Source organism: Callorhinchus milii, unplaced genomic scaffold (genome assembly GCF_018977255.1).
Source record: "Callorhinchus milii isolate IMCB2004 unplaced genomic scaffold, IMCB_Cmil_1.0 Scaffold12, whole genome shotgun sequence".
Lineage (NCBI taxonomy): Eukaryota > Metazoa > Chordata > Chondrichthyes > Chimaeriformes > Callorhinchidae > Callorhinchus > Callorhinchus milii.
The window spans coordinates 3,007,793-3,020,369 of NW_024704753.1; the positions used below are offsets into that span (position 1 = coordinate 3,007,793).

The 12,577-nt window shown below is 38.4% G+C and overlaps 1 protein-coding gene across 2 annotated transcripts in view; it reads left to right on the forward strand.

The window, feature by feature from the left end:
- Window positions 1-11,645, forward strand: part of chl1b (cell adhesion molecule L1-like b) — a 141,208-nt gene extending 129,563 nt beyond the window's left edge. The window contains exons 27-29 of one of the 2 annotated variants that reach the window (XM_042339560.1): window positions 1,892-1,964; window positions 6,647-6,658; window positions 8,492-11,645. In XM_042339560.1, the coding sequence (XP_042195494.1) occupies window positions 1,892-1,964; window positions 6,647-6,658; window positions 8,492-8,711 (305 nt within the window). In that variant the 3' untranslated portion in view covers window positions 8,712-11,645. The remainder of the gene's footprint in view (window positions 1-1,891; window positions 1,965-6,646; window positions 6,659-8,491) is intronic. The other variant, XM_042339561.1, reaches the window with a different exon arrangement.
- Window positions 11,646-12,577: the final 932 nt, after the last annotated feature.

The window sequence follows — 12,577 nt, forward strand, 5'->3', positions numbered from 1 at the left end:
GGAGGATACTTTAAATCAAGCCCCACACAGCTGTCCTGTCTCGAGCATGTATCTTAAATGGGGCAAATTCACCTAATCCCAGAATGTATTTTTATATATTGAGCCAGATTAAGGCACTGGGACTCAGTAAAATTGAAGTCTAAATCCTATCTTAATACCTGGCAGTCAGACAAAGGTATTTGCCTATTTATTCTATATCCAGACTTGTCTGTAAAACCCAGCAATCTAAAACTAAGACCACTGCACTCATAGAAAGATCTAAATTCTCCTTTTGCTATTTTACACCCAGAGTGGAGGGCACGAGTGCCCTGGCAATAAAAGTGCCATCGCTGCTGTATTCCAGTGTAAATGGTACACAGCGGCCAATGTTGTTCTAATGCATAAGGGAATACGTGTTCCCTCTGACACTGAGGAGCTGTATCAAGGCAGCATCGGGTAATAATAATAATATAAATTGCTCCTGAAGTCATTCTGCTTCACGTGACCTCCCTCTAGTTGTATTATTCTTCAGTCGCCTCAGTCTGTTATTGTACGTGATGACTCGTCCAAACAGACTGGCACGCAAGACACTGAAGGCTGATTGCTGCTACAGTTTCGGGCTAGAGAAGCAGAATGACTTTACTTAACCCTAGTAGGAGAACTGGCTCACGGTGATCTCAGTGTAGAAGGGATCAGCTCCTGATTGATGAGGAACACCTAAGCTTTAAAATGCAATGCTAAGTAGATGCAAATTTGTGAAATAATGGGGCTTCCACAATGTTCATAGCCCTTCCTTTTTAGACGCTCAGAACCTCATTAGACTAGTCATACCCGACCTGAGTAATAACAGGAAAAAAACACTCAAATTATTATACTGTGTAGATCTCACTGAAAATGCTCGGGCTTCCAACAGAAAATTCAAAACAAAACTGTTGTTAATTTCATTAGCACAGCCAGTATTGTTTCTTCATTATCAATGTTGTTTGCATTGCGTAAAATCTCGTGCCTAATCTCATCTTTGATGAATACAAAAAGAGCACCATGGTTTGAAGCAGAAGCACATCACTTTCAGTCATCCAGGAAAGCTCATTACAGTCCGGCTTTCCTGTCAATTGCACGCGTATGGTAAACCTGATAAAACATTTCATCTTGCACCAACAAGCCAAGTCTTTTATTAGAATATGATGTGGTTTGTCTTATTCTTCAGAGTAAATTAGTAATGCTCTTATCTGGGGGGAACCAAATAGGCTAATTGTTTTTCAAAGTTTCGATTTAATTAAAAAGTATGATTCGATAGAAGAACGACAATATTCTGACTGTTCTAAAGGGCGATAACAATTCATCCGCTCATGTCTCGAGTCCTGCTTTGTTACCAGGTTTAATGCTGTCAACTTACTGATTAGAGGCAGCTAGGTGACAGACATTTTGCGAAGATGTTCTTCTCCATTAGCATCATGAAGCCGCAGCGAGCGGTCTCGACGGCACCATCAATCCTGGTGTCATTGGGACAGAAATCTGAAGCAAGTGCCTGATTCTGGGTTCTGGTTCCAGGCCAGACACCTGACAGCATAAAGCCCAACACAATATGCACCGAGGACTTCCCAGTCAAGGAATAGGCACCGACCTTACTTAATATTTGACCCCCTTTAACGTGAATTAGATCAAAGCTGACCATGTGTTATTTCTGTGGAGTTTCTGAGATCATAAGATTCCCACAAGGAAGGTCCTTTGGTGCATTTGATCTCGTTCCTCCAAAATACAAGCCCATGTTTTGAATGAATGAATGCAGTGTCCCATGCTTTTGCTCAGTTGAGCTCTGAGGATCAAGATCCATCGCAATTGCTGGCATTTTATAATGACACTGTAAACCAAATCTGGTATATAATATTCTTACGCGTTACTTCTCCTACAGTTAAAGATAAAGAAGATGCCCGTGCTGATCCCGAAACACAACCGATGAAAGAGGAAACATTTGGAGAGTACAGGTAAAACCCTTTTCCAGGGCAGCTCACAAAACCATTCAACCACTACAAAACACACAAGTCACCGCACTTCACAGTAAATCCTTTTGAAGCATTTTGAGATGTTCTCCTGACTTATCAAACGCAAGGACTTTTCTTATTTTTCTTTTGCATTTTTATTTTGTGTTGAGATATGTGTCAGTTCTGTATTGAGATTATCTCCTCCCACACATTTAACTCCTGCTAAATTCACATTATTAGGATTTCATTATTTGGTTTTCCTTTTGACTTTAAAGCCAACTGTGCTGAATTAGATTGTATGAAGGCTGGTTATATTGACTTTTACCTCACTAAAGCTGTAGTTCAGATAAATTTCATTTCACAAACATCTGGGCATTAATAACTTTGAATTTTCTAAGTAGAATTTATTTTAACATTTCCTTTTAAACCGTGGCAACTGGCATTCAATTCCATCATAATAGTACAATAGTTCATTATTTGATGATATATCTCACACAAGGTACATTTTCTCTGTATTTTCTTTACTTATTGAAATAAATGCCTTTACAATACTGCAACTGTAGGAGAATATTTGATGTGTTGCAATGGAATTGATACCTTTGATTCCATGTACCTATTTAAGTAATTAGTGAGTTGATCACCTCCGTGAAACACTGTGCCATCTCGTTGCTTTTCGCACCAATCAATGATAGAGCAACATGTGATGATATTTCTGCTCGCAATTCAGCACAAAGGGTTATCCAGGGCCAAGAGAATTGAACTAAAAGCAAAATGTGGGGTTAGCACCAGCACGGACACAATGGGCTGAATGGCCTCCCATGTGCTATGCATTTTCTTTTGATTCTCTAAGGGATCACTACTTTAACCCTCCTAGATAATAACAATAATAATCCTTGCATTTGATACAGCGCCTTATCCCATCTTCGAGACGTCTCAAAGCGCTTCATAGAATATATTATAAAGTGAATTGACTGGTTATTTTGTGGGCAAAATAGATGTGGGTAAATGATCCTGAAGTCAATCTTATCATTATGTTTTTTTGCAATTTCAGCTTGAATTTAGTTAAATAGTATTGGTTTGATATTCTACCATTACATTACGGTGATCTCAGTAGGTTTAATGGATATTTGAACCGAATGGTCTGGATTTGGAAGTAAACTTTTTGACATGAACTTCAAAGAAGAAGAAAGCTTAGAATGAGAAAAAAAATCACACTCACTCTGCACAGTCTATTACAAAAGCCATCATGTTATTGATTACATCTACCTAACCTAGAGGAAGATATTGCTTTACGCTGCCTGGATCTCAAAAATACTAAAGCACAGAAGGACAAAAATGTACTCATCCCCACATATCTTTCCTCAGAAATAGTTCCTCTCTTCCTCCCACCTTCCAGTATATAGCTATAACCACTGGAGAATTTGTTGATATCCCTATAACTTCGAATAATGTTCTCAAGCAGATAATTTTCCATCTGACTGAGCATCAAGTGTTTTTCTTTGGCAGTTTGTGTAAAATAATAATAATCCTTGCATTTGAATTATAGTGCGTTTCACGGGTGTAGGATCTCTCAAATCGCTTCACAACTTTTACTGCAAAAGAGTAATAACTGTGTATTTTGTAGGTGAACGTGGCCGTCAATTTGTGCGCACCAATGTCCCACAAATGAAGTGAATGATCAATTTTAGCTGGGGGATTATTGGCTGGGAGAAATCCGTTTTTCTTTTCGAATATTGCCATGGGATCTTCAACATCCACCTGAACAGGCAGTCAGAACATCTGATAATGAGCCACTCCCCTTGAAGTGTCAGCCTAGACAGTGAGTTCAAAATCCCGACGTGGGGCTTGAACCCATAACCTTCTGACTTGGAAGCGAGAGTTCTACCAACTGAGCCAGGCTAACGCCTTATCCATTAGATGGGCATAAAACAGCTTCCAATCTGTCAGTCCTACTTGAATATGAAACTTTTTTTTCAGCACATCTCCCCTTATTGCGTTTTCAAAGTGAATAAATCACCTTCTTACCTAAAAGTCGCAAATGTCCCCCTTTTTACAATGAACTAATTCAGCTCTGTGAGCTCCACATCCCATTTTCAACCTTGTTGCTCTTCTCTGTACCCTCATGAGCATTTCAGAATGTTAGAGCTGCCCAAACCACAGGTAATATTCTGACTGTGGCCTCACCAGTGATTGATACAATGTTGGATAACTTCTTTCGATTTGCAGTCAAATATCTTCGAGATACGATCTTGCATTTGATTAGCTTCGTCCACAGCAGCTTCACAATGTCTGTAAACCTTCAATGAATGATCAATACTCACTGAAATCCTTCTTCCTTCTCCATCTCTGCTGATGGACGCCCCTTCATTATGCAGCAGTGTCTGCAGTTTGTTCCGTATGCATTCCCTCATATTTTATCTCATTTTTATTCTGCACACATCAGGCTACGAGGGGGAGGCAAGAAATGAGCATTTACATTGATCAATGTTTTAGGAATTTATTTAAAATTGATTAAAAAAAGGAGAACACTCAAGATTGTTGTTCAATCAGTACCGTGAGGTTCTCAGGCAGGAGGTGACTGGGTTGTTTTGCTACTATTCTAATTTTCATCATCATTCTGAGCTAAGCTGTACGGTGTATTGAATGACTGGCTTGCCAAACCTACTCTCCAGTGGAGCAGACACAGTATCTGCTTTGATTTTCATGTTGTACTTCAATTACTAGAACCCCTGCAGAGACATAATGTCATCTTTCGTGTGGAATTTTTATACTCTCCTGAGTCAGGAGTAGATTTTGTCTTTGTCCTTCCTGCAGATTGATGCACTGTACTGTTAGTAGACACTGCCTCTTTCGCCAGTTTGCCTAATGAGACTTAGATGTCAATTTCCTTGCACGCTTCATTTGCCCCATGCTATTTGGTACTGGTTCACTGTCTGCAGTGTTTCTAATCAATCAAAGCCAATAATTAATTCATGGCTGATCAATTAAAATGTAATCATCTTTCTCGTGTATTGATGATTCACCCTTTTCATTTCACTTCCTGACCTAGGGCATCAGCAATGAATGATGGAACGAATAACATGTCACATCTTTAACATGTATATCTCCTGTAATTGATGTGATCTTCATGAGGGCATCTCAGTTACAACAAAAAAAAACAAGGGGAAAATCAATTCAAAATATCCAGCCTTCTCCGTTTGAAGAATTGAATTCTTTTCGTAATTGTGACTTGATTCATCCAAATAAAGATTAGAACCGTTTTGCTAACTGGCTCTCATGGGGTACACACACTGTAAGGCACCTTATGGAGAACGCAAATAGTTTCTCTGACAATGCAAAGCAACAGCGACCAGAAATGACCAGGCAAATTGCATCAACTGATGCTTATTATTTTTAGCAACAGGCAAAGACGCTCATTTGGAACTGATCCCAGATCTTAAGGTTCGTAAAGGGTTTAAATCTGACCTCCGTCCTCCCTCAAGTCTGAGTTGCAGTTTAATCAGATGAGCCCTGCAGTATATTAACTCAGCAGGCTGGATTTAAGATATCAATCTGATGCCAGGATTTGTATTACGTGCAATTTTAAGTAAGATATTTGAATCGCAGTGATCCAGTTAGATAGCAGATTTTTATTCACCCAATGCCAGATATAAAATGTTACAGGGCTGGCGAGAGATGGTAGTGATTTCAGACTTGGAGCAGTGTTCTATTTTTCTCTCAATGCTTTATATTGAATTCCTGCAAAACCAAATTCCAACAATAAATGACAATGTTGCTGTATTTCCCCAGTCTGAGTTACGGGTTAGCAGTTTGCACACAGAGCCTTGGGACGTCCTCCCGACAATGAAAGGCACTATACAAATGTAACTCTGTATTGTATTAGGTTGGTCAGCAAGCAGGTGCATGTAGCCTCCAAAACAAATAGAGAAATTGCATTTATTTAGTGCAACATTGAAGAACTGGCCTTCCGTAAAAATAAAGGGGAGTCAGCTCGATGCTGTGTTGGAAGGATCAGATCAAATGGGCTGAAGGGCATTCTTCATTCATCCAAGCCAATCTTGTGAGCTTATGAGTGACATGTTTGTGTGTACAAGCAGAAACTTGGAGGTGGGGGGAATCAATAAATAACACCAAGTTCTTAGTATGGGCATCAATACATTATTGCGGAAAGAGCTGGTATGCTATTCACAAAGAGCTTTACCCCAAACGTAGACATTATTCATTCTTGAATTAATACGCGATAGAATGTAAAGGAACTGCAGTTTAGGTTGTTTTACATCTGTGAGATGAATGTAATACATTGAAAGTGGAAACCAAATCATTTTGCCCAAGATTGTAACCTTAGAAACTCACACACTGTTTTTTTTCCCCTGCTTATTGAAATTCACATCGTGCTCGCAGTGTATTTAGAAGCCAAATATGTTTAGCGACAATGAACTCCAGTCAAAACCAATATAATCCATAAGATCACAGAAAACAGCAGGGAAATGCATTTCTTTACTACGAATGCAAGACAAAATAATTATACAGAGATAAATGAACAAATTATAACATTTTTTCAACCTCAGTTTATTCACTCGCTACAGTAATTTTAAATCACTGAAACTATTTCCCTTTGCACAGCGGAGGATTTTGCTTTAATATGTTCTTATGCTCTTTCTTTTTGCTAACTTCAATGGGAACAGGTCACTGGAAAGGTAAGACGGTAATTGTGTCCAGTCAGTTTTTGTCCAGTTTATTTTATATATTCTTCTGCCAGCTGTCACCTTAATTTTAGTTTCTTCCATCTGTCACAATTTTAAGCTGCAACTTAATCTTTGAAGCATTTCCACATTTATTTTTGCATAAAATCTGCACTTACAATGAATCAGGGGCTTAAATTTGATTCATTACGTGGAGCATAATTTGAAACAGGACCTAACATGTTTTCATCCCACAGTATAATTTGCATTTCAAAATATGTTCTGTGTTTCTTAAACGCGTAGGTGTTAAATAATGAAAGTGCTACGTTTTTACCTTTGATTTGGTTTCATTCTCCGGCCAAGGACAGCCCAAAAGCATTATCAATCTTAACAGCTCGATGAAAGTTTTCACGAGAACAACTGATGTGGAGTCAATATCGTGAATTACCATTTAGGCTCCTTGATTATTTCTGTAGGATGGAGCGGAGTGCTATTTGTGCAGTTTGTGTTTTGCTTCTTGCAGTAAGCATGTTGCATGCAATGACTCAAAAAAAAAAGAATTATCTGAATATTGCCCTTCACATTGTGTACAGTTATTGCTGGCAATCTGGTAGGGTCAAAGGAAGGTAAATTGGTCTCTGGGTATTTCAAATGTAACGCGTAGCTGCTGTTGCACAAAGACTTAAATTCATTCAAAAGCTATTTTGTATTAGAATATAGTTAAATTATGAATTTTCAATTTAGCTGGTAAATATGATTGTATTTTGTTTTTGGTTCAGTAGTATTTCTGATTAGTTAACTGATTATACTGCTCGACTGAGAAATCATTATTCCATGTAAACATTATTGACCACTCTTTCTGCCCCTCTTCTGATAGTTTATGAAACACACAAGTGCCAAAGTTAAGAATGAAATATGAACCCTTTGTAACTTGGAAAATTGTTATCTAAATAGAACCAGATAGATAAACAGCATTCAACGTGATCTGACTCGATTAAAAGGACAGCTTATTCAATGAATTGCAAATTGATTTTAATGTAGACAAATGTATGATAATGTGAACCTAGAATGGGAAATAAAAATAGCACAATCTGTGGACAAGAAACAGTACTCGACAGTGGAAAGACGGATTTGGATTATTATTGACATTAATTGGTAGTTTCTGTCAATGTGAAGCTATTCCCAGAAATCTAATAGAATAACAGTTACCTATAACTTTGAAGCAAGTTGTTCAAACCTTTTGTTGAGGCTACATTGAAGTATTTCAGTATGTTCATCCAACCTATTAGAAGCAGTTATGAATATTAACCAGACAACCCAACCTTCAGAATTGGCTTAAGAAATTAGCCAGATTCAGTACTTCCCAGGATAGACTAGAGCTCCCTGAAGCTGGAAATCCCACCAACCCCAGAGGGAACACTGGAAGCTAACTCTCCTTCCCTTGTAGAAGCGCCTTTGGCTATTAAGTGAAAGTGATATCAAGTTATGAACGGAATCTTGCACAGAGGCTGAAACCAGACTGAGCTCCATGTTAATTTGTCGTAACCAAAGCCTAACAGTGATGGTGGTGTCCTTTGTTTTAAGTGTTTCTACTCAATTCATAAAATCAGGCTTCAATAGGAACAAATTAACATTTCTGAGTCCATCACAGCAATCGATTCCTGGAATGGAAAGAAAAAAGTTGTAAATCAGATAATTCATGTAAATTGGCAGCACAAAGTGCAGGCTAAAGCATGGAACTATTCCTACACTGTAATTCCAAAAGGAGAGNAAAAAAATCAAATGAATTCTTGGGATTTTTCTGAATTCTCCACACCACATTCTGAGAGCGGATGATTTCCTTTTCAGTGACAACGAAGACAGGCCCTTGAAAGGAAGCCAGCAGTCTCTGACTGAGGACGTGAAGCCAACAGGCAGTGATGACAGCCTGGCGAAGTACGGAGAAGGTGGATCGGAGGGACAGTTTAATGAAGATGGTTCATTCATCGGACAGTACAGTGGCAACAAAGAAAATGGCGCAGTGGATGGAAATGAAAGCTCCACAGCTACGTCTCCTGTTAACGCATGAACGAAGTCTGCACAAACGTCCTTCACTCTGTAGCAAGTTTGGGGACGTGACTGTGCGTTTGTTCAATTTCCATTTAGTTCGTATTCCCAACAAGCTTCAAATAAAGTAAAGAAAACGGTGATGGGCCAATGAAGAATGATTACCAGAAGTACAATATTTGTTGGAGAATAAGATGCATGGGACCATTTGCAGTAGTCTGCCTTTCTTTCTCAAGGATATATTGTACAAATAATAAAACGCGTTGTGGTACGAGTGTCAATTTGTATTGTAGATGTCCACAGTTCAGAAGTGGTTTCCAGGTGCTGGCTTAGTGGCAACTAGTGACCACTGAAATATTTGTGGCGTTAGCAACTCTGAGCCCCATTAGTTCATTTCAATGATTCGTAACCCACCCACTTCTGAACTGTAGACCCGCAGATCTTGAATATGAGAATACAAAGTGGTGGGATCCTATCTTAAGTATTTTTTTCACACTGACTCCATGACTTTGCAGTGGCTGTCAGTTTAAGGGACCAAACACCTCCACTCTCCCCGATGGAACACCAGCTAGTATAGCTTTACAGAAGAGCAGTGTTTTACAAATTACACGTTGTGGCCACATTCAGTGAGCGGAGAAAAGGAACGAAACGATAACATTGATGTGTGCGTGACCGAGAAACGGCACAAGTCGAAAGCAAATAGTCACTTCGGTTTTAAATAACAAGGTGCATTGCGGAATCTGATTTCGAAATGACTCCTTGCTAATGAATGTCTTAGAAAGTGATTGATAGATAGAAGGCACTAGTTCAAATGGCAGCTATGGCACCATTGAGTTGTCAAAAAAAAAGCACAAATCATCCTCGTGCAAACCGTGCCTCGTTGGTATGCAATACAGCTGCTCCAAACCTTGTGTCTTATTTTTCTTCAAATGTGCTCTATACCCAAAGTTCTGCATCTTGTGATTACATTCAGTCAGAAGATTCAGACGTAGGACAATGGCATGTACATTTTGTAATTAGGAATAAAGTGTTAACGTTCGGGAAGGGAGCATAGGGATGTCAATTCAGCATTTTTTTTTGAACAATTAATACTGGTGCAAGCTCTGAATGTGCGACTTTGCTGCTTTTCGATTTTTATTAACGTGCATAATAAGAGTTTGAAGCAGGAAATCAAGATACACACGGTGTCTGCAAGATACGTAAAATGGAGCAATGTCGATGAAGTATTTCCACCAATAAAAACTGGTAAAGATTACAGAGCGTCAAATTTTACTGAAATTTTAAATTAGTGAACAATTGTGAAGTTATATCAGTTTCTATAAGGCTGAATTACTTCTGCTTGGAATCACTGGCTTTTTTTTAAACAAACTGATCTAAGATCTAGATGACGATTTTTTTTACACAAGAGACAAATGATGTTTCTATTAACTAGCTGCAAAGCACTCACGGACATCCTTTGTGACTTGTTGAGACTAAGATATTTACAAACGTCAAATCATTGTTCACGATGCAAACAAAAGGTTTTCAATTCATGCTGTGTAGGTGGTTTGTATTAGTAGGGCAAACCTTTTGCAATTAAGATTCTTTGGGTTGGGGGTGGGGGGGGGAAAGGGTTTAAACAAATTGTATATTTTCATTAGCCTTATCGAATATGCATGGCATCCAGAGATTCATTTACAGATTTTTAAGATATGTATGCTGATCTTTTAAGTTTCTGTTTCCTACCTAGGTGTGTGTCATTGACTTTAATTTGTTTTTATCCGGATAAATTGTGTCATGAAACTGTTCCGTCATTTGTGTAACTACTGTATTTTACGGAAAAATGAACCATGTAGTATTTGTAAATGCCAGTCCTTAACCATGCCAAGATTTATAGGTACCGGTGTTCTAACGATGATCCGATTTAATAAACCGCTCCCAGACGCAAAGCCATTTCTGTACGGTTCCTGCATCTTCTGTTGTAAGGGAGCAGCTTATTTTTAGTTTTGCCTGTAATTTTTTTGTGGAAATGTTGACGAACCAAAGTATAATTTCTGATGTGTAGCCTTATGTACGTTTCATTTTATTATACCTTGGGCTTGAAATGGGTGAACATGTTCCGCCCCAGGAGCTATTACACTTGCGGAAATATTCTTCAGTGTTGCCTGCTAATTGACGTTGTGACATATCAGCAAGCAACCTTAGCAGCAGTGTAGAACAATAAGTGTTGCCTTCTGGCTTCCTGAAGCCCAAGCTGTGGCCGGCACAAGACAGGTGCAAAGGTTTCTTGCTCTTGAAATAAATTTAAGCCCAAGGGAATAATAAAGCAAGTATTGACTGCAGTTTTCAGCCTATACTGTAAAGCATCATGTCTCGGCTTACAGAAGTAAACCTTGAGTATGCATTATTCCCTCAGCCTCCTTTGACCATTATAACACAATCTTTATCAACTTTCAGGTCAACCTTTTTCGATCATAGACTTCAACTGCAGCCAGTATTTGTCATATTATTGCTTTTATGTCTTCTTAAAAGAAAATGTGAAAACTTGTATCAAGTTTAACAAAATAATTTTCTTAATTTGTACGCTTACACGGATGTTGTAAAGTACCCTACAAATAGACGGTAACTTATTTAACTTTGTAGTGGCGTGATGTCATCTCACCGCTGTGTGACTATATATAGTACTGTATTAGTCTTAAATGGTTTAAGTACTACCCTTTGTTAGTGTACTTTATAGTGTATCAGCATTGAAAATTCAGAGGTGCCCTTGTCAGTGATACCGTGGTATGTTATCACTCAATGAAGACATGTGAAGTTTACAAACTCATGTTTTCTGTATGTGTGCCACTCTTATATGATATAAACTCATCACGGAATGTTTCAGTTATTAATACTTGTTGTATAGATGAAATTGTGAATCTTCAGAACATGAAACTATCTGTTATGCTTGTCTTATTAAATCTAGAATAATAACAAATTGAAGTCTATTTTCCGTTTTTGACACAAATTTAGCTTTTTTGTTTTGCATGGCCCGAGGAAGCCATAGATTAGAAATCAGTTGAGGAATTTGAGAAACCAAGAGAGACAAATAGATACTTGAGGAGTAAAAATATTAAGGGTTATGGTGGTGATGGTAGGATTGGAAAAGGTTGTAGCATGTGGAGCATGAAATTATCTGTGATGGAATAGGATTGATGAGCTGAATAGCCTTCTCCTGTTGCTAATTTGCTCTGTTCCTACCTAACAGTTTTATCGAGCAGGAGATTGCTATGACAGAGAATGTTAGAGCTTAAAACATAACTGCAATTAAGGTAAGGTTGTGTTGGATGAAATAGACTCAAGCAATTGGAATTTAACAACTTTACCAAATCAGAGAAGTGCGTTATCAATTTCTAAAGCCTGTGGAGATTTTATTCCCAATTCCCAAATCCTAATGTGCAATAAATCACAGAAATATTTTGGCCCTCTTTTGCATAAAATGTGTGCATATTTTTGTGCTTGCAAGCTATTATTGGATGATCAGCAAAATCCATTTGCACTACATTTGCTCGCCTACCATTCATCATAAATATGCTGCATTAATGCACTTTCAAAATGACCAATATTGCAATTTGCATTTGGAAACTGGTTTCAAAGGTCACCTCAAAATTTACCTTTGACTGTACCTTTTCAGCTTCCCCCCCTCCCCACCGCCGGCTTCCCCAGCCAGCTGTGCCCAGGCAACTGTGTGAAGCACGATCGAATGTTCTCTCGGTGTGAAATGCTCTATATTAAATGTAAATTGGATTGTATGTTCATATGAATTGTCAAGCCCCAGTACACTCATTGGCTTTTCTCCAGCTTAGCTGAGAGATTCACACCTTGAGATACTCTTCTCCCCCCACCTCGGCTGCTTTAACATCAATACTT